Genomic DNA, 22,698 nt, shown 5'->3' with positions numbered 1-22,698 from the left:
TACCCTTTGAACACAAATCCTTAATTTTAATGAAGTAAATGACACCAGCTTTCCTTTTTTAGTGCTTTCTGTCTATCTTGAATTTCTTAGTTTCCAGTAACTTTTGTAGATATGTATTTTCTAGTAACAGTGGTCGCACTTGAAATATGGTTAATCTGAATTAAGTTGTGCTATACATCATATAGATGTAAAACATATGCATCAATTCCAATATAGTATTAAACAGGATGTAAAATAACCCAGCTCACAAATTTCAGATGTGAATTAGCTAGAATGTAATAAGAAATGGGTTTCATGTGTTTACTCTAGCAAAGTTCAAAATAACAAATCTGGTTCACATTATATTTCTAGATTCTACAAGTGTGCTGTTGGGTAGACCTTACTGTTGTGATGATTGTGTTCTGTGTCTGCCCTGTCCAAGACCTTAGCTGCATGTGGAGGAACAGCATTTTAAATGTGGCTATGACAACCAAGAGACTGAATTTTAAATTCAAATTTCATTCGTTTAGATTTCAGTACCCACATTTTGCTGGTGGCTCCTGTATTGACTAGCATTTTTGGGCACTTCTGTATGTCTGGAATTTAACCTCCTATTTTAGCTATAGCTGAGATCAGCCAGGGTGTGTGTTTCTTCTGTGTGCAAATTGAGCCAGCCAGCCAAGGAAAAATATTCCTTTGGCATATTCTTCATTTTTTTATTTTAATCTCTCTCTCTCTTCCCCCCCCTCTCCCCCTCTCCCTTTCCCTTTCCGCCTCTCCTTCTCCCTCTCCTCTGTCTGTGTCTGTGTGCACAAACACCGCAACATACCCTGCAGGACAGAGGACAAACTTGCAAGATTGTGGATTCTGGGGGATATAACTCCGGTTATTGGGCTGGATAGCAAACACCTTTATCCACTGAGCCATCTAGTTGGCTTCCTTGGTCTATTTTTGTACCAAATACCACACTGTCTCTAAGACCTAATAGAACACCTGTTCCTGTTTGTTTTTGTTTTTTCCCTCTGGCTTGTCATGGCCATTCTTGACCCTGTCTGTTTTCACATGTATATTAAATATAGCTCATTGCTTTTCACAAAATAACTTCTGGGATTTTGACTTGTGTGTTATAAACACTTATTCATTCATAAACATAGTATAGCCATCTATTTACTTAAGTCTTCAATTTTGTTCAATAATGTGTGACCCTTTTCTGTGTAAAGGCCTTGGCATCTTTTATTAAATGTATTCCTAGCTGTTTGTTTGCTATTTCAAAGGTATTAGTTGCTAGTTTCATGCTCTAGTTTTTGTGCCATGCAGAAGCACATTTGGCCAGGTGGTGGTACATGCCTTTAATCCCAGACTCCCAGGAGGCAGAGTCAGGCAAATCTCTGAATTTGAGGCCAGACTGGTCTACAGAGTGAGTTCCAGGATAGCCAAGGCTACACAGAGAAAGCCTGTCTCGAAAAACAAACAAAACAAAAAAAAGTTTGATTTTAAGTTATTATCCTATATCAAACAACTGTAGAAAATTACTTACTCTTGGATTTTTATTGTATCCAATTCTAAGCATTTGTTAGTAGTGAGAATTTTTTCTGTTTTTAAAAACAATTTTTAATTATTTTTAAAAGATCTATTATGTGTGTATTGTTTATATGTTCAGTTACCTGTGGCGGCCAGAAGAAGTCAGTATAGATTTCCCTGGAGCTGAAGCTACATCTGGTTTTTAGTCTGCCTGATGCCACAGCTGGGAACTGAGTTGGGTCCTCTGTAAGAGCAGTGTATATTATCTAACTGTTGAGCCATCTTTCTAGCCCCCATGTCAATCATCTTCTTTCCATATTGCCCTAAACGGAACCTCAGTGTGCAAGAACCAGCAAGCTTCATTTTGTTTTTATTTTCAAAGAACCAGATAGAAAGTAAGCCAACAATAAAAATGTATATAGATAGAGTCTTTGGTGTTTTCAGAGTAGTCAAAATATTCCTGTGTCTTGAGATATTTGTATTAATTACAAGGCTGTTCACTAATACAATTAAATAAAAGGCTATTTTTCATAGAGAGTACTGAAGCAAAGAATGACTACAATCATGAAGGAAATGGGAGAAAATACTTGTTGAGTGGATTGGCAAATGCAAAAGAATTTTATTGTCTAGAATGTACATAGGTATAAACTAACCATCTGTCTTTTTAAATCCCTTTAGGAAAAATAGAAATGAAGGTACATATACACACGAAATTTTGCCTCATTTGTTTGCTGACATTTATTTTCCATCATTGCAACCATTGCCATGAAGACCATGACCATGGCCCCGAGGAGCTTCACAGACATCATCGTGGGATAACAGAGTCAGAGTCAAGCAGATTTTCAGTTCAGGATGCTGAAAATGAAAAAAAGTACTATATTGAAAAACTTTTTGACCGTTATGGTGAAAATGGAAGATTATCATTTCTTGGTCTGGAGAAACTTTTAACAAACTTGGGCCTTGGAGAGATCAAAGTTGTTGAGATTAATCATGAGGACCTTGGCCACGATCATGTTTCTCACTTAGACATTCTGGCAGTTCAAGAGGGAAAGCATTTTCATTCACACAACCACCAGCATTTCCACAATCATTTAAATTCAGAAAACCATACCACCACCAGTATACCATCAAAAAGAAACCACAAATGTGACCCAGAGAAAGAGGCAGCTGAAGTGCCCGTCAAATCTGACGAGAAACACCTGCATGACCACAATCACCGCTTACATCATCGACATCGATCGCATCATCACCCAGATCATAACACGACTCGGCGTGTTCACAATGACTCTGTCACTCACAGTGAGCATGGGGATCCTGGTCACGGACCTTCAACCGAGACCAATAAAACACAAGAACAGTCCGAAATTAAGTCGCTGAAGGTCAGGAGGAAGGAAAAAGGGAAGAGAAAAAAAGAAAACTCTGAGGTTAATACACCAGGTTTCCTCCCCAGCCATGATCACAGTGAACAATATGAGCATAATCGGGTTCACAAACTTGACCGTGTACATAACTTAGGTCATCCTCATGTACATCTTCCAGAGCGTGATGGTCACGATCTTGGTCATGGACACCAGGATCTTGATCCTAATAATGAAGGTGAACTTCGACATACTAGAAAGCGAGAAGCACCCCATGTTAAAAAAAGTGCAATTTATTCCACTCCTAGCCACAAAGATCATAATGAAGATGACCGCCAACATGAAGTAGGTATAAAACATATACAGCAGTATCTGTGGAGGGTACTTGGTAGTTGTGGAAGAGTTTAGGTTAGACTTGGGTAGTCACACCTGCATGCTTGAGGAACGTCCGGTAACGCCTCTGCTGAGGGTTAATGAATCAAAATCAATGTCGAAAAATTTTAAACTTGGTTTTATTCTCAAACTTGGGTTCCTCAAGTTTAAACATTTAAATGTTGTTTGAAAATATATTCTTTCTTCATTTTACTATGTTGTTTTATGAATTCTGACTCTCCAGTAACAGTTGTCACTGTTAATACTATGGTTGGTTTTTAAATATTTGAAAATTAAGGCATATTTGCTCTTGTTCAACCTGACCTTTTCGCAAATAGCTAGAACAGCTTATCTTGCATAATTATTAATTGATTAAAGTAAGTTAATGGTTCCCAGTCAGTGTTTAGTTGCTGGGTGTCTGCGCATGCATTAGCCTCTTTTCTTTCTTTCTTTCTTTATGGAATGGTCTTGTTTTCTCCTCAGTCTTCATTCTTTGGGAGACTTTTTACATTTGTTTCCTCCCTGATTTTTATTTTTTGGTTTTACGAGACAGGGTTTCTCTGTATTCCTCCCTGATTTTTTTTAAAGTGTACTTGTTTTTGTTATATGTGTACCAATGCTAACTTTTTGTTTGTTTGTTTGTTTTTTGAGACAGGGTTTCTCTGTGGCTTTGGAGGCTGTCCTGGAACTAGCTCTGGTAGACCGGGCTGGTTTCGAACTCACAGAGATCCGCCTGCCTCTGCCTCCCGAGTGCTGGGACTAAAGGCGTGCGCCACCAACGCCTGGCCCAATGCTACTTTTTATTCTGATTTCTAACAATCTCATTAAAATTTAGAAAAGGTTGTTGACTTTATATGTTTACATAAAGGGTAAGCAGCACCGTCAGATGATGGAAGGCAGACCTGTTCTTGTTGAAGTCACTGCTTTTGAGATTAATATGCATCTGAGTAAATTCATTGCAGTTCTTTCCTGGCTAAATCAGCAGATACTTGTTTCCAGCAGTTATAAACAGTAGTGTTAACAATAAAGTACACTAAAATCTTAATGAGATTTTAAAGTGTACATTTATCATTCTGGATAAGACCTCAATGCCTTCCCTGGGTGATAATGTTATATTCTCATATTTACTATGTGTGTCAGACCCAGGAGCTCTCTATGCTGTTGTCCTCACAGATCTGATGCCCTGACACCCTGGAACTTTTGAAACTGTGTTGGGCATTGAGTAGGGTAGTACCTTGCAGTTACTAAGACCTGTCATGGTTACTTTGAGATATTGAAAAGATGAGATACTTAGGTAGTAGTTCAGTAAAGAAGTATGCAACCAGACTGGGTTAATGTAAGAGGAAATAGAGGTCCAGTTCCTTACCTTAATGTAAGACATTGACTTTTCCTTGTGATAAATCTAAACCTGTGTATTTGCTTTCTGTTCTGTTTTTAAAATGTTAGTGCATAAATCTTGTTTTTTTCTTTTTGTGCTGAGATTAAATCCAAGACCTTGCAATGAGGAACACCCCGAGTTCCTATCATTTTTCGTCTTGTTTCCCTCAGTGCACACTGGCACATTGAACTAGAATTTACTAATAGTATGGGGCATGTGTGTGTGCGCGCGCACATGTGTTTTAATGGATTGTTGTTACTATTTTGCTGTTGTGATAATCAAACTCACTGAGCTAAAATGTGCCCCAGGATTCAATATAACGTTCTCCTGGAATGCCTTTGGCAGGGAAAAAAAGTGTCTGTGTTTGAGTCCTGATACTACCACAGTTGGTTAGGGAAGAGCCCTGCTGAGTCATTATGTTTCACGTGTTGGAATAGAAAAATGACTAGAATCTCTAGAAAGTCTTGAGTGATCCAGTAGAATGTATTCCTATTTTAAATCTTTACATAAATTCTTATGGAAAGGATGTCTCTTACCTATCTGTATTCAGTTATTTTCAAGTGATATTTAGAATGTTGTATAATCATTTATTTTCTGCATAATGCCCTTAAAAAGCTGCTTATACTCAATTTGTTTTATCCGTTTCTTTGCAGTGTTTGAACGTCACCCAGTTGTTAAAACACTTTGGTCTTGGTGCCAACTCTCCCATCTCACCTGATCTGTTTACGTACCTTTGCCCTGCGTTGCTGTATCAGATTGACAGCAGACTTTGTATTGAGCATTTTGACAAACTTTTAGTTGAAGATTTAAATAAGGATAAAACTCTGGTTCCTGAAGATAAGGCAAATATAGGGGCATCAGGTAAGAGACATTCTTTTCTTCCTTAAGATAGTACTCATACTGTCTCTTAATTTATAGGTTAAAATGAAATACTAAATTGTTGGCTTTATTTTTGTGTCACTTTATTGTTCTCATCACATTTAGATATGCATATAAAATACTGGGGGAGAGATAAGGCTGAGTGTAATTTTATTTTTACTCTTCTGGTCATATAGAGGAGTGTTTTTCTGTGGACAGAGAAGAACAAGATTAAAAAGGACATAGAAATACTTTTGATAAGCACCTACCTGTAAATAATAGGACTTCTAAAGTTATTTTATGTACCTTACAATTATTTAATCTTTTGCAAGTGTAGGGCTTCTTGAAAAGCAAAGATGATTGGATTTTAAAGAAGTAAAATGGGAAACTGGGAGTCAAACAGTAGTAATGTTTCTGACAGGCCGCATAGTTGCCTACCAACTTCCTCTTCCTACTTCTTCCAGGTTCCAATGGAACAAAACCAATACTGTTTCAAACTGTCCCTAGGCTGGTTGATTATTTTTTCCCCATCATATCCAGGTGGCTGGATAGCTCCCCTGTGGTCATAAGCATTCCCTCTAACATTACAAAACTTTACTACATGATAGTTTGTAACTCTTGGATTTGAAATCCACCACCATTCTTTTGATAGAATCTATAACTTATTTCCCACTGATTTTCTTCTTTCCCCTTTTTCTCTTGTATAATGAGAAGTCTAATTGTAGACATATTCTAACTATTATAACCTTTGCTTTTTTCATCTTTTTTTTTTTGACTGTTGAAATAGCTTGATTACCTTCTTGTCTATATTCTTACCTCTTGCAAGGCATTTTTGGCACTTAAACTAGATATATTTTCTAAAATGTGAGATCCTCCAGCATAGAAGTTGTTTGTTTTTAACATTGCATTAATAATTTAGTTTATTTGCTTTATAAATACATGTTGCAGGCTTTCTTCTAAACTCATTTATTCCTCCCAACAGACTTAGAAAGTAGGCAATATTGTTCTCCCAACATGTCAAGTAGTAGGTAGTTGTGCTAGGATTCAACCTCCATAATTAAGACATTTGTTTTTTTTTTATTTTTTTAGTCACTTTAATTTTAAATAGCTTGCTTCACATTTCAATCCCAGTTCCCTCTCTCTCCCCTCCTCCCTCACCCTCCCCACCATCTCCTCCAGCCTCCCACCCTATCCCCACTTCCTTCCATATAGGGGATATCCAGAGTCTGTCATTTCGCTCAGGGCAGGCTCCAGGCAGTCCAGGCTGAGAGAGCATCCCTCTTTGTGTTATGGACACAAGAAGTCCATTTGTATGCCAGGGATAAATACTGATCTACTGTCCAGAGCCCCATAGGTTGCCCAGGCCTCTTCACTGACTCTCACACTCATGGAGTCTGGATCAGTCCCATGCTGGTCTCCCAGCTGTCGGTCTGGGGTCCAAGAGCTCCTCCTTGTTCAGATGGGCTGTCTCTGCTGGTTTCGCCAGCCCATTCTTTGCTCATCATTCTTCTCTCTGTCACTGGGGTCCATGGGTTCAGTTCAGTGTTTAGCTGTGGGTGTTTGCCTCTGCTTCCATCAGTCACTGGATGAAGGTTCTAGGATGGCATATAAGGTAGATGTCAAGTTCATTATCAGGGATGGGCATTTAAGGTGGTCTCTCCACTATTGCTTACCTTGCCAGTTGGTGTCATCCCTTTAGATCACTAGAGGTCTTATTGGTGCCAAATCTTTCTTCTAACCTATGACTCCCTCTATTATGCTATTTCTCATCCTATTCTACCTCCCACTCAACCTTCTTGTTCCCCCATGGCCTACTCCTCTTCTCCCCCTCTCTTCTTCCCAGCTCCCCCCCACACCTCCCACTGTGTTACCGATCTGTTCTGGAGATCTTGCCTCATTCCTCTTCTCTGGCGTACCATGCATATCTCTCTTAGGTTCTTTCCTGTTTCCCAGACTCTCTGTCAGTGGAATTTCAGACTGGCACTATCCTAATCCATCTCTAAAATCCATATATGAGTGAGTAGATACCATGTTTGTCTTTTTGTGACTGGGTTACCTCACTCAGAATGGTTTCTTCTAGTGCCATCCATTTGCCTGCGAATTTCAAGATTCCATTGTTCTTTTCTGCTGAGCAGTACTTCATTGTGTAAATGTACCACATTTTTCTCTATCCACTCTTCAGTTGAGGGGCATCTAGGATGATTCCAGGTTCTGCTATTACAAATAATGCTGCTATGAACATAGTGGAACATAGGCATGTTGGATATATGCCTAGAGTGGAATTGCTGGGTCTTGTGGTAGGCTTATTCCCATTTTCCTGAGGACTCTCTATGCTGATTTCCAAAGTGGGTGTACGAGTTGGCACTCCCACCAGCAGTGGAGGAGTGTTCCTCTCTCTCCACATCCTCTCCAGCATAAATTGTCTTCAGTGTTTTTGATTTTAGCCATTCTGACAGGAGTAAGATGGTATCTCAGAGTTGTTTTGATTTGCATTTCCCGGATGGCAAGGGATGTTGAGCACTTTCTCAAGTCTCTCTCAGTCATTTTAGCCTCCTCTATTGAGAATTCGCTATTTAATTCTGTACCCCACTTTTTAATTGCATCCTTTGGTGTTTTGGAGACTTGCTTCTTGAGTTCTTTGTAAATTTTGGAGATCAGCCCTCTGTCAGATGTGGAGTTAGTAAATATCTTTTCCCATTCTGTTGACTGCCTTGTCTTGCTGACTGTGTCCTTTGCCTTACAGAAGCTTCTCAGATTCAGGAATTCCCATTTGTTAATTGTCGATCTTAGTGTCTGTGCCACTGGTGTTATGTTCAGGTAGCAGTCTCCTGGACCAACTCGTTGAAGAGTATCTCCTACTTTCTCTTCAAAGAGTTTCAGTGTGGTTGGATTTATGTTGAGGTCTTTGATCCATTTGAACTTTAGTTTTGTGCAAGGCGATAGACATGGATCTATTTGCAGTCTTCTGCATGCCAATATCCAGTTATGCCAGCACCATTTGTTGAAAATGCTTTCTTTTTTCCATTATATAATTTTAGCTTCTTTGTCAAAAATCAAGTGTTCATAGGTATGTGGGTTAAAATCAGGGTTTTCAATTCGATTCTATTGGCCTACCTATTTTTGTGCCAATACCAAGCTGTTTTCAGGACTATAGCTCTGCAATAGAGCTTGAAGTCAGGTATGCTGATGCCTCCTAAAGTTCCTTTATTGTATAGGGTTGTTTTGGCTATTCTGGGTCTTTTGTTTTTCCATATAAAGTTGATTATTGTTCTTTCAAGGTCTGTGAAGAATTGTGCCAGTATTTTGATAGGGATTGCATTGAATCTGTAGATTGCGTTTGCCATTCTTATTATGTTGATCCTACCAATCCAAGAGCATGGGAGATCTTTCCATTTTCTGGTATCCTCTTTGGTTTCTTTCTTTAGCGACTCAAAGTTCTTGATATACAGGCCTTTCACTTGTTCAGATATTTGATGGTGTTTGTGGCTATTGTAAAGGGTGGTGTTTCTCTGATTTCTTTCTCAGCCACTTTATCATCTGTATATAATAGGGCCACTGATTTTTTTGAGTTAACTTTGTATCCTCCCACTTTGCTGAAGGTATTTATTAGATCTAGGAGTTCCCTTGCGGAGTTTTTCTGGTCACTTATGTAAACTATCATACCATCTGCAAATAGTGAAAGTTTGACTTCTTCTTTTCCTATTTGTATCCCCTTGATCTCCTTTTGTTGTCTTATTGCTCTAGCTAGAACTTCAAGTACAATATTGAAGAGATATGGAGAGAATGGACAGCCTTGTCTTGTTCCTGATTTTAGAGGAATTGTGTTGAGTTTCTCTCCATTTAGTTTGATGTTAGCTGTTGGTTTACTGTATATTGCTTTTATTATATTCAGGTATGTTCCTGTTATCCCTGATATCTCTAAGAACTTTATCATGAAGGGGTGCTGGATTTTGTCAAAGGCTTTTTCAGCATCTAGTGAGATGATCATGTGGTTTTTCTTTTGCAGTTTGTTTATATGGTGGATTACATTGATAGATTTTCTAATGTTGTACCATCCCTGCATTCCTGGGATGAAGCCTACTTGATCATGGTGGATGATTTTTCTGATGTGTTCTTGAATCTGATTTGCTAGTATTGAGTATTTTTGCATCAATGTTCATGAGGGAAATTGGTCTATAGTTCTCTTTCTTAGTTGTGTCTTTGTGTGGCTTGGGTATCAAGGTAATTGTAACCTTGTAAAAAGAGTTTGCCAGTGAGCCTCCGTCTTCTATTGTGTGGAATACTTTGAGGAGTATTGGAATGAGCTCTTCTTTGAATTTCTGGTAGAATTCTGCACTGAAGCCATCTGGGCCTGGGATTTTTCTGATTGGGAGACTTTTGATGACTGCTTCTGTTTCATTAACGGTTATAGGTCTGTTTAGATTGTTTATCTGTTCTTGATTTAGTTTTGGCAAGTGATATCTATCCAGGAAATTGTCCATTTCCTTTAAATTTTCGATTTTTGTGGAGTACAGGTTTTCAAAGTATGACCTGATGATTCTCTGATTTCCTCAGTGTCCGTTGTTATATTCCCCTTTTCATTTCTGATTTTGTTAATTTGCATACTCTCTCTCTGTCTTTGGTTAGTTTGGAGAAAGGTTAGTCTATCTTGTTGATTTTCTCAAAGAGCCAACTCTTTGTTTCATTGATTCTTTGCAATGTTTTCCTGGTTTCTACTTGATTGATTTCAGCCCTCAATTTGATTATTTCCTGGTGTCTACTCCTCCTGGGTGAGTTTGCTTCTTTTTCTATTAATTCTCTAGTATGACTGTTCTCCAGTTTCTTCATGTGGGCCTTAGTGCTATGAACTTTCCTCTCAGCACTGCTTTCAGAGTGTCCCATAAGTTTGGGTATGTTGTGTCTTCATTCTCATTGAATTCCAGGAAGTCTTTAATTTCTTTTTTTTTTTTTTTATTTCTTCCTTTACCCAGGGTTGGTTCAATTGTGCATAGTTCAATTTCCATGAGCTTGTAGGGTTTCTGCGATTTGTTAAATTCTAATTTTAATGCATGATGGTCTGATAAGATACAGGGGGTTATTCCAATTTTTTAATATCTGTGGAGGTTTGCTATATTTCCTATTATGTGGTCAATTTTAGAGAAGATTCCATGTGGCACCAAGAAGAAGGTATATCCCTTTGTGTTTGGGTGGAGTGTTCTATAGATGTCTGTTAAACCAAGTTGGGTCATAACTTCTACTAGTTCTTTTGTTTCTTTGTTAAGTTTCTGTCTGGAGGTCCTGTCTAGTGGTGAGAGTGGAGTGTTGAAGTCTCCTACTACTAGTGTGTGAGATTTTTATGTGCAATTTGAGCTTTAGTATTGTTTCTTTCACGAATGTGGGTGCCTTTGTATTTGGGGCATAGATGTTCAAAATTGAGACTTCATCTTGATGGACTTTTCCTTTGATGAATATGAAATGTTCTTCTTCATCTCTTTTGATTGATTTTAATTTGAAGTCTAGTTTTTTAGCTATTAGGATTGCTACACCCACTTGTTTCTTGGGTCTGTTTGATTGGAAAACCTTTTCTTAACCCTTTACTCTGAGGTAACGTCTGTCTTTGATGTTGAGATGTGTTTTTTGTATGCAGCAGAAGGATGGGTTCTGTCTCCATATCCATTCTGCTAGTCTGTGTTTTTTTATAGGCAATTTGAGACCGTTGGCATTGAGGGATATTAATGACCATTGATTGATGGTTCTTGTTTGTGCTTGATTTATTGGTAGTGGAGTTATTTTGTGTAGGTTCTTCTCCCTTTTTCTTTTCGTGTTTGGTAAAGTTGGATTATCTATTGCCTATGTCTTTGTGAGTGTAGTTATCTTCATTGTGTCTAGCACTTTCTTTAGAGCTGGATTCATAGATATGTATTGTTTAAATCTGGCTTTGTCATGTAATATTTTGTTTTCTCCATCTATGGTAATTGAGAGCTTTGCTGGATATAGTAGTCTGGGCTGGCATCCTTGTTCCCTTAGCATTTGAAGGACATCTGTCCAGGATCTTCTGGCTTTCTTAGTTTCCATTGAGAAATCGGGTGTAATTCGGATAGGTCTGCCTGCATATGTTACTTGGCCTTTTTCTTTAACTGCTCTTAATATTTTCTCTTTATTCTGTAGGTTTGATGTTTTGATTATTATGTGGCCAGGTGACTTCTTTTTCTGGTCCAGCCTATTTGGTGTTCTGTAAGATTCTTGTATTTTCATAGGCATATCCTTCTTTAGGTTAGGGAAGTTTTCTGTACCTTTGAGCTGTATTTCTTCCCCTTCTTCTATACCTATTATTCTCAGGTTTGGCTTCTTTTCCATATTTCCTGGATATTTTGTGTTAGGGATTTGTTGGTTTTGAGATTTTTTTGGTTGATGACTGTAGATCCTCTAATGAGTCTTCAACACCTGAGATTCTCTCTTTTATCTCTTGTATTCTATTGGTGATACTTGCATTTGCAGTTCCTGATCGTTTACCCAGCTTTTCTATTTCCTGCATCCCTTCATTCTGTGTTTTCTTTATTGTTTCTATTTCAGCTTTCAATCCTTCAACTGTTTGAGTTGTTTCCTTCATTTGTTTGGTTGTTTTTTCTTGGTACTCTTTAGATTCTTTAAGAGACTTGTTTATTTCTTGAATTTTTTGGTTCATCTTTTCCTCCATTTCATGTATTTTTATTTGTTTTTTCTTTTATTTCTTTAAGGGATTTCCTCGTCTCCTCTTTGAGGGTCCCTATCATCTTCATAAAATAATTTTTAAGGTCTGTCTCTTCTGCTTCATCCTCCCATATAACTGTGACCGTTGATTGTGTTACTGTTCCTAACTCTTTGATTTATTAAAACCTTGAGGTAGGTACATTCTTGTATTTCAGTTTTGTAAGGCTTGGAGAAGTGCTTTGTTCAAGTTTACAAAGCTGCCTGGTTTGAAGTTTGAACTCTAGATTTCTGTGTGGCTTTTATAGTCCTATCCCTATTCTCTGGTGCTGTGGGCCTGTTCCTTCCAGAAGTGGATCTTAATGCTTTACTAGAATGTAAATGAGAGCAGAGAGAGGTGGTAGATAGAGCTGTATTTAAGAGCATTGTGGCAGATTTGTAGACCTAAAAGAAAAGTTGTAGAGAGGGTTGGCATAACTATGATTCTAGAAGTTGATTAGAATATTCTTAAAAACCAAATATGTACACATGTCCTGTAATAAAAGGCACACACAGGTGGTTCTATGAGTCCAAGGCCAACCTGGCCTACATAGCAAGTACATCTTTAAGAAAGAAAGAAAGAAAGAAAGAAAGGAAAGATAAACCCTCAAGCCTAGCTTCACCCTGGTAGGAAGAGTGGTGACGAAGCGAGTCCACAATTGAATTTGAATGTTCATTGTGAAGAAGATAAACTTGTCCTCTCTCTCAACTTCATGCACACTGTTCTTTGCAGATGAGATACTGTCCCTCTCACTGACACAGAAAGGGAATTAGAGATTAACCTTAATTGAAAATAAAATGTACATTTCTTGTAGAGAAAAATGGAAACTAACAAGATTGCTTCATTTAAAAACCAATAGGGTTTTTATTTTGAAGGATTCTAAAAAAATTTCCAGTTCTTTGTTTTCATGCCAGTGGTGAATTAGGGCTTTTAATTAGTGTTGTCTATGTTGTAGTATTGCCATAATCTATATATTGAAATAAAGCTGTTGACAGGTATGCAAGTAGTAATACTGGAAGTTACAGCTTATTCAATTCAAAAGCCTTAGAGGACATTGTGCTTGTTTTGAAAACAAATATGTTGCAAATAGTGAATATTGATTAGTTGTTTGCAGGTGGTTTTTAGCATTGTCAGAAATGCAGCTTGAATTAATTATGTCCTGATAGATGTTAATAATTGTTAGAGAGAATGCCCTGCTAGTAATTATTCTTAATGACTGCTGCACCATTAAGAAAGGTTAACTTGTTTTATATAAATCTCCCATAGTGACTCAACTACTACCTCATTAACTTTGTTCAAAGACTGCTGTAAACCAAATACCCTGAATAGTGTGCATGCTAGAAATCGTTTGTTTCACAAGATTGGCTCATTTAGTCATAGAGTTGACCCTAGCTTAATTACCAGGAGGGGCTGTGAAGAGGCTGCTAAGCATTTTCTGCCAATTAAAATGCTGAAACAGTGTAGAAAACTGCCATCTTGCGCATGCTTTGCACCGAGTTAATTAGAAAGTTTCCACAGATGAGCGCTTCTTTTTAAAAGAATGCATTTTCTCTCCTGGTAATGAGAAAAGGACTTGGTGAATAACTAAGCTTGAAGACCTTTAGTGTTTCAAGCAACCTAATTTGCAGAAGAAGTGAAGCTTGCTGCAGACACTTAGCTCTTTTTATTACATTTGGTATCTTGGGTACAAATAAAGAAAACATTAGCTAGTTGTATTTAATAGTTTGAATATTGCTTGCTAGGTATCAGTTTTCTAAAAGATACCTTTCCAGCTGTGTTTTACTTTGTTTTATACCAAATAAATTGTGATTAGAATAGAACAGCTATTTGGTTGGAAATTGGAAAAAAAAAACATTGCATTGTTTTTTTCCCCCTGGTGTATATCGAAAACTAGGAGCTTATGTAAGCTAAAAACCAGTGAGCAACCTGGAAAGGTATTTCAAATATACAATATTCAAAAGAGCTTCACACTTGTGGGTGGGTCAAAAAAAAAGAGTTGTTATTTTCCATGAGAAGGATTAGTAACTTGCTAGAAAAATGAATGTACAAATCATAGTAGTAGAGAACAGATTATTTTTGGAAAAATTAAAGGTAAATAATTGAAACAGGAAGTTTAGTAGTGCTAATGAAACAGTTGTCACACAATAGTTGTCATCTATAGATGATGTCTGGAAGTTTCTGATTTTTTTAAGTGTGTATGAGTATTTTGCCTGTGTATATGTCTGTGTACCATGTGCATGCCTTGTGCCCTCAGAGGCCAAAAGAGCATCAAGTCTCCTGGAATTAGAGTCACAGGCGGCTGTGATCCATGTGGGTGCTGGGATTTAAGCCCAGATCCTCTGCAACAGCAGCGAGTGCTTCTAACCACTGAGCCAGCTCTCTAGCTCGCTGGCTTATGTTATTATTTCTTAGGACTGGCACAAATAGGTGAAAACTTGTAGTAGATAAATTATTAACCTTACTGCCTATGTCTAGTGATTTTGAACTAAGTGTGAGTATATTGTGATAATTTTATCCAGTTATACAATGTTGTCTTCATCTTTATCACACTTAGCTCAAATTTGGAACTGTCATTTAGATTAACTGTTAACATTTCTTCTTACTTTCTGGCATAATTACAATTATGCCTATCCTTTTTTGTAAAGCCTCCTTTAGTAAGTGAAGGACAAGTTGTATGTAAAAGTTGGCTAAGAATTCTCTGAAAGTACCACAATTTTATGAAATTTTAACTATTCTACATACATCACATAAGTAGAATTAAGCAATGTGTGTTTTCTTACCTGCTGGCTTGTTTTACTTAAAGCTTCATTCATTTTAGGTGTGTCATTTGGGCACTGACCCTTTGTCAGCAACATGACATACATACGTAAGCCCACAAGTCTGCCTTTCCACCCAATTCCTGGTTTGTATGGCTTGTGTCTGTATTTAGCCTTTTGAGGAACTGCCAAACAATTCTCAAACTGGTTACGTTGTTACTTATTTTCCATTACTGTTCAGAAATTCTAATTGCTCCATACCCTTGCCAACAACTGTTCTCATTGCTATCTCTACCAATCAAAGACAAGGCTCACATGAAAGAGTTAAACTGTGATGCTGTCCCAGGTTATTTGTTTCATCAATGAGTTACCCAATTGAAACTTGCTTTTACTCTTCAGTTGGTGATGTATTTTAAAAGACTATGTTATTTGGATATGGTGGCACAAACCTTTAACCTCATCTCTCAAGAGGCAGGCAGGTCTCTGAGAGTTCAAGGACAGCCTGGTCTATATAAAGAGTTTCAGGCCAGCTAAGTCTACATAGTGAAACCCTGTTTCAAAAACAAATAAAAATATTCTTTTGAAGATACTCTTTAAAATATTTCATATGGAAGCATACTGTAATTTTCCTAATTAAAAAAATAGAAACGTTTTAAAAGGTACATTTTAAAGGTACATATAAATTAATTTTATTTATTTAAACCTTTTTGCTTTAAATTTCCAGTTGGTGATCAATGATTAAATAATTGATAAGCATTTGCCAAGTAAACAAGGAACAACCAAAAACCTTTGAATCATTTTTAATGTACTTTTATCTGAATTTTGTATTGGCATGTAATGTAATGAGGTTTTCTCTGGCCTGGCTAGGTCCCACTGCCCTTCTCTGCCCCAAAGGAACACGCAGACTTTATATTAGTTTTAAGCTGTTGGCTGGCAACTTGGGCTTCTTATTCTTAACCCATAACTACTTACTAATCTATGTATTACCTCATGGCCTTATCTTACCAGAGAAAAGGTCCAGGCCTCTTTATCCCCTTGGGGTCTATATCACATCTGCTCAGCATCTCCACAGAGAAGAGAGAGCAGAGAGCGATTTCCTGTTGGTTCCTGCTTATATTCTGATTCTGCCCAGCTATGTCACTTCCTGCCTGTCTGTATAGACCTCAGACCTCTATGGTTAGCTAGTGGCAGTTTCTGCCCAGCTGTGTCACTTCCTGGGATCACAAGATGATTCCTCTCTGCCTACATTTCCAGAATCCTCCTCATATCCTAGTCGACCTATCTTGCTGCCCTATTGGCCAACAGTGTTTTGTTAATCAACCAATATGACAAACATATACTCAGAAGAACATTTCCCCATCAATGTAAGTCATTGGAAGGAACAGTTTTCAGCATACTCCTTTTCTTTGACCTGCTTCAGCAGTATCACTGACTCTTGTCTAAGTAGATGTCATGCCCTCTGAGTGGGAGCACACCCTTTAGATTGGGAAGTCATGACCCTGGATTGAATTATGGAAGGCCTTTTCCTTTGTGAGAGTATAGTCTTTTTAGAGTTTCAGATGTCAACTATCACATCTACTGAAGGTTTTCTAATCACAGCTGATCGTCCTCTTTCCTATTGTCTGAGACCACAGATTTTCGTTCTGGAAGGGAAGAGACATAAGGATGATAGTGCAGTTGGATTTTCTTTGGGTGCTCAATCAGCTCCCAAGTAAAAGACACAGAGACTCATTAGTAATTTGAATGCTTGACTTTAGCGTAGGCCCACTAGTTCTTTTAACTTAATTTAACCTGTTTCTATTCATCTACATTTTGCCTCTGGGATTTTTACCTTTCTGTCATTCTGTATGTCCTACTTTTTTGTTTCCTCTGTTTCTGGTTGGCTGCCCCCTGGCGTCTCCATGGCATCTCTTTTTCTTTCTTTTCTAGCCTAAATTCCTTCTCCTCCCTACTGTCTTTGCCGGGAAGTCTCACCTTCTCCCTTGCTGTTGGCCAGTCAGGTCCCTTAGGCAGGCAAGAGAAACAGCAACACATCTTTACGTAATTAAACAAATGCAGCACATCTTTATGTAGTTAAATATTCCGCAACACCATAGCCATCACACATGAGCTCACACAACTCCCAGATGTATGTGATTAGTTTTATGTATGTTACTCTGCTGGTAACTGATTTTTTCTATAATGTTTAATGCAGCCATTAGCATATTGAAAATTTGATGTTTGTTGAGTTAGATTTTGTTAATTTGACTACTTGACTCTTGCATAGAGCTGACCAAGAGCCATTTGAAATTGCCATTGCAGAAGATTACAATTTGTGTGAATTCATAGAGTGTTTCTAGGCATCCAAGAGACTCCTAACCAGAAGTTAGCATGAGGGTTTTAGAGGCATTTGTATAAGACAATGTTCCTTTTGAGTAGCGTATTGTTTAAGTAGTAGATTTTCTCTCAACTCTTTAACAAGCAAATTTTTTTCTTGTACTATGTTTAAACTTAGAGCCTTGTGAATGCTTAGTGCTCAACCATTAGACTTTCCCTCAATTCTAGGAGCAGATTTTTTAAAATATGCTAATTAATATATATTTAATATGACTCAACTCAAGAATAAATTAAAATTTAAATGATTCCAGTGCCAATATTTTGCAAATTTTTACATTATATGACTGGTTAATCCTTTCAAATGTATAGAATATCAAATAAGTACCATTTTCTAGATTAAAATTTAGAAATTTTTTACAAATGTCTCCATGCTTCAAGAGTGAACATATAGGATGTATTGTATAGAGTGTAACCTGAGGGGGAAAAATGGATAACAAGTTTACCCAACTAGACATTTTGCAAACAATGGACTTTAATTTAGCGTCTTTATGTATGAATTTTCCTAGACATTGTGGCATAGAAATAAAATATTGTGATTGGATAGTTTTGGTAATTTATTCATGAGATTTTTTTTTGTTCAGAATAAGTGATTAATATACATTTCTGATAATTAGGAAGTTACTATTATTAAGGTATACTTTAGGCTATCATATTGACAGTATTGACCTTCATATTTACATTAGTAAGTATATTCAGTTACAGTAAAAAGTTTACCAGCTTATGGAATATTCTAGAATGTAGATTATTGGTTTTCCCAGTTAGTTTACTGCTTCTTGCTTTAAATTCTTTATGGGAGTTGCTTTCCAGTCATTGTTTTGAGATAAACTGCTTCTGGATTGGAGCATTGCCAGTGAAGGATAATGCATATTTGGAAAGGTGAAGTCAGGCGTGACTGCAGAAGATATTTTTGTCTCTGTGATGTTTTTGTTACCAACATTGCTTTGTCTCATTTAGTCAGAAGTACAGTTTCTCTTTATTCTTTCCATATCCCATGAATATGATTAAAGCTGGATAGAGCTTTGGTGGTTTTAACAAACTTTTGTTGGTATAGCTACTTTGTTAGTTTACTGACTTCAAAACCTCAGCTGTAAAATTTATTGAGGCCCCTTGGGGGTGGAGAGATGGCTCAGTGGTTAAGAGCACTTGCTGCTCTTGCAAAAGACCGAGGTTCAGTTTCTAGTACCATCATGGCGGCTTACAACCATCTATGAACAGTTCCAGGGATCTGATGCCCTCTTCTGGCCACCTTTGGCACATGGAGGAAAAGACATTACTAATACACATAAAATCAAAATAAATATTGAGGCCCTTCTTTGACCCATTGACACTGTTCGGTTCTTTCACAGATTTCATTGTCATCGCCAACGAACAGAGGTACAGTGATTTTGTTATCATTATTAAATGAGTTCTTGACCTTGGTCTTTTCTTCCTGAAATAGGGTTTTTAATTAGTATACCCTGTTAATAACATCAGATGGAAAGGGCTCCTTTTAGTCCTTTGATTCAGCGTCCTTGATGCTTTGACAATGCTTCTCTCACCTAAGATCTTTGGAAAATGGCATTTCTGTTCCTTCTTTGCCTCAGAATGTTTGCAAGGGTTAGAAATTTGATTCTCAGTCTAGTGTCATGACCTCTTCCCTGTGGTATTAGTTATATGTTTGGGTCTTTGGTCTTCTTAGTTTCTCATTCTTATCTGATAGTGGTTATCTTTTAAGAGAGTAAGCTACATAGCTTCCCATGAGTGATGGACAACTTATTGTATTAGTTCTGTTAGTTAATGAAGATATACTGTCATTTTGACTGTGTCAACTGACATCATGGAATGCAGATTACCATGCACAATAGATGAACACAAACCATTTTGGTAAAGTTGAGCATTTAGTGCACATCTTAGCATCATTTCCACACTCATCTACGTGCCCTTACAGTACAGGGCCTCAGGTATGCTAACAGGAGCCACTGCCATGACAAATGGTCTGCCCCCCCGCCCTTTTTTTTTTTTTTACTTTGATAGGGTTTTGCTAAATTGTCAAATCTAAATTTGAACTTGCAGTCCTCCAGCCTTAGCCTCTTGAGTAACTAAGATTACAAGAGTATGCTATAGTTTATGATACTGTCCTATTAAACTTATGAATGTACTTCCACTTAAACATAGTGTTATGAAAACTTTCAATTATAATATAGTAGGTAAATCAATCATTCGATACAGGAAAGTTCTATATTTATATTGTTAAATAACTTTATTACTTATTCTCTGCTTTTAAACAGTGAAAGAAATTATTACTGTTTGGATATTGGTGGCCTTAGTCATTTGAAGTTACTATTCTAGTGTAACCATGGTAGGCACTATGCATGGATTGATTGGAGTTTCTCTAAGTGTTCACGTTGGCTATAGATCATGTTTTTATTTTTCTTTGAAGCACAGTGATACCATAAAATTTCTTCTGAGTGCTCTTGGTAAGATGACGTGTCTCTTGTTTGTCTGTTCCCACTTTCTCTTTGTGCTGTTGGACTAATACTGAATGTTTCCCTGCAGCGTGGATCTGTGGCATCATTTCTATCACCGTCATTAGCCTGCTTTCCTTACTGGGAGTGATTTTGGTTCCCATCATCAACCAAGGATGCTTCAAATTCCTTCTCACGTTCCTTGTTGCACTAGCTGTAGGGACAATGAGTGGAGATGCCCTTCTTCATCTACTGCCCCATGTAAGAAATCCTTTGAATTTCCTAAAAGTTACACATAATGATACTAGTATTGAGAGTATTCTTGAGTAACACACCATAGCAGTGCTGGTTTTATTTGTATAGTTGTATGTTCTTACAGGTTGAAGCTTGTTTTACACATTATCACAATTTTTAATTACATTATTTTTAAATAAATTGAGCCTTTAGGTTTTAAATGGGATCAGGTGTGATAGATCAGATCTTTGTAGTATATCAAGAAAATCTTTAGAAGAAATGCATGTGGTATGTTGTGTTGATTGTGCATATAGCCAGGAGGGTTCAGTGGTGAATACTTTGAATGAGTTAATGATTTGTTTTACTAAATATTTGTGGTTTAAGTGATGCCATTAATTTCTGTTTACAAAGGACTCATTACTTTTTGTTATTTCTTCCAGCTTCATTCATTCATTAGTATTTTTCTAACCCTTAGAGGTATTTGTTTTATCATGAAATATAACAATTTCCAGGTAATAAGTCAAGGAAATTAACTGGAAGACAACTTTATGTGATATAATATCAGTGAAGCACTTTGAGATTTAAAAACTATTTATATGTCACATGTGGGTTCTGAAACTTTGAGGAAGGAGAACAGCAAGAGGAATGGGAGAGGTTGTCTTCTCAGTGGTTCCTAAGTTAGGGTTAGGTGGGAGGTGTAAGCTCTGCTGTTCTTTAGCATAGTAGAGGTGACTGTAGATAAGGATAAAGTGAGGATAGGTGTGCTATAGATGCAGAGATTGTGTGTGTGAAAGGACTCCAGGTGATTTTTTTCACCATAAAGCAATGATAAATGTTTGAGGAAATTTAATATGACTTGAACATTGTACAATACATGCATGTATCAAAATAGTCAAGGAACCCAATTAGTATGTACAGTTTTAATATGCCAATAAAAAGTAAAAATTAAAAACTAGAAGATAGTCTTTCTATGTCTATAATATGTTGTGGTCAAAATTTGAAATAATTTCAGTTATTTTCTGTATTGTCTAATAGTCTCAAGGTGGACATGACCACAGTCACCAGCACGCACATGGACATGGTCATTCGCATGAACATGAATCTAAGAAGTTTTTGGAAGAATATGATGCTGTATTGAAAGGACTTGTTGCCCTAGGAGGCATTTACTTACTGTTCATCATCGAGCACTGCATTCGAATGTTTAAGCACTACAAGCAACAAAGAGTAAGAGTTTTTATTGGGTATAGTTCTAAATGAAAAGCATCTCTTTCTGACCACATAGATTTTCTTAACGTGATATTGGTGTGTACTTCCTGCCTGTGGCCTTTGTCACTACATTTATAATCAAGGTGCAACCATGTCTGAGATAGTGCGCATTTCATCTTACCTAATGATTTAAGTAGAATGCAGAAAGCTACTAACCAGTTTTATTGTAAGACTGTATATGGAAACAGATCTTATCAATCTTCCCTTTCAGTTTTAAGTGACTTCCATTGTATTATCTTATAGTGAAGTTTTTTTGTCATCTTCTTTATCAGAAAAACTTCACTAGTAAAAATACCACAGGGAAGAAGGGATCAGGATAACAGGACTCATTTGGTAGACAGCAGTGGGAAATGATGGAAGCAGTAATTCTTTTTAATACTGATAACACCGCTTGAGAGAAGATGTCTCCACAACCTTGATTGTCCTGCAGCTGTCTGTGTCTGATGTTGCACATAGGAAAATGTCCGTAGGTTGGTTTAAAGCTACTACCATTTGCTGTGGTTTAAGCCTGTTCACACCAGTTCACATTAGCTTAAACAGTGATATGTCTGAAGTAGTGACACATAAATAGCCCCAGTGTATTAAAGTAAAACTTTCCACAAATGGACAAGAGTATATATTTCTTCTCTCTTGTTAATACCAAATGCAGTGTTTTCTTTCCAATACTCTGGGCATTCATAATTTTGTTTGCATGTGTGCATGCACACGCACACATTTTTGTATGTATTCCTTTGAGACAAAAATAGACTTGGAACAGATCTCCGAACTGGGATTAGGGAGTGACTAGTTCATACAGACATTAGTTGTGTCTTTGATCTTCATGATCTCCACTTACCATCTAAACAAGAAGTCCATTTTATTTCTTTATTTTCCTATCACATTTCAGATCATGTACTTAGTTTTTATTGCTTGTCTTCAGAAGAGGACTGATTAAGATGAGAATCCCAGAAAAATTGCATCTGTGGAATGTGGTATGGCTACAGTAACAGAAGCTGGAAAGGATGAACTTGAGAGAAAAATGAAATGAATCTAATTATGTATTAATGAATGGATATAATTATACATTATGCTTAAGAGGTTATGTGAAAGATATGATAATTATTTCCAACAGATGCCTGAACAGTAAAATGGTGATGAGCCTGCCAGAGCAAGGCTGGTTGGAGAGAAACAGGAGTTGCTTATGGAACCTGTGTAGGATATTTCAGAAAACTAGTGATAAGGGCTTGGGCCAGGGTCACAGCACAAAGAATGACAAGTAGTAAGTGATAATAGGAACTGTTTAATACTAGATAAGAGAAGACTTGGTAAGTGATTAGATGAAATAATCACAAATGTTTAATACTCTGTCACCTAAAAAGCATATTATCATCTCAGTAGATGCAGGAAAGGAATTTGGTGAAAATCTGTATTCTTTCATAATTAAACAAAACTGAACAGTTTGAGTATAAAA

General features: G+C 37.1%; 1 protein-coding gene across 3 annotated transcripts in view; it reads left to right on the top strand.

Annotated features, from left to right (window-relative positions):
* Slc39a10 (solute carrier family 39 member 10) overlaps positions 1 to 22,698 on the top strand; it is a 126,349-nt gene that overhangs the window by 87,540 nt on the left and 16,111 nt on the right. For all 3 annotated transcript variants that reach the window (XM_040753637.1, XM_040753639.1, XM_040753640.1), the window contains 4 exons: positions 2,179 to 3,203; positions 5,262 to 5,469; positions 19,840 to 20,009; positions 21,018 to 21,206. In XM_040753637.1, coding sequence (XP_040609571.1) covers positions 2,179 to 3,203; positions 5,262 to 5,469; positions 19,840 to 20,009; positions 21,018 to 21,206 — 1,592 coding nt within the window. The remainder of the gene's footprint in view (positions 1 to 2,178; positions 3,204 to 5,261; positions 5,470 to 19,839; positions 20,010 to 21,017; positions 21,207 to 22,698) is intronic.

This window comes from Mesocricetus auratus, unplaced genomic scaffold, assembly GCF_017639785.1.
Source record: "Mesocricetus auratus isolate SY011 unplaced genomic scaffold, BCM_Maur_2.0 Super-Scaffold_100010, whole genome shotgun sequence".
In the NCBI taxonomy this organism is placed as follows: domain Eukaryota; kingdom Metazoa; phylum Chordata; class Mammalia; order Rodentia; family Cricetidae; genus Mesocricetus; species Mesocricetus auratus.
Note: the sequence above shows the minus strand (reverse complement) of the source record. Positions and strands in the feature narration are given on the sequence as shown.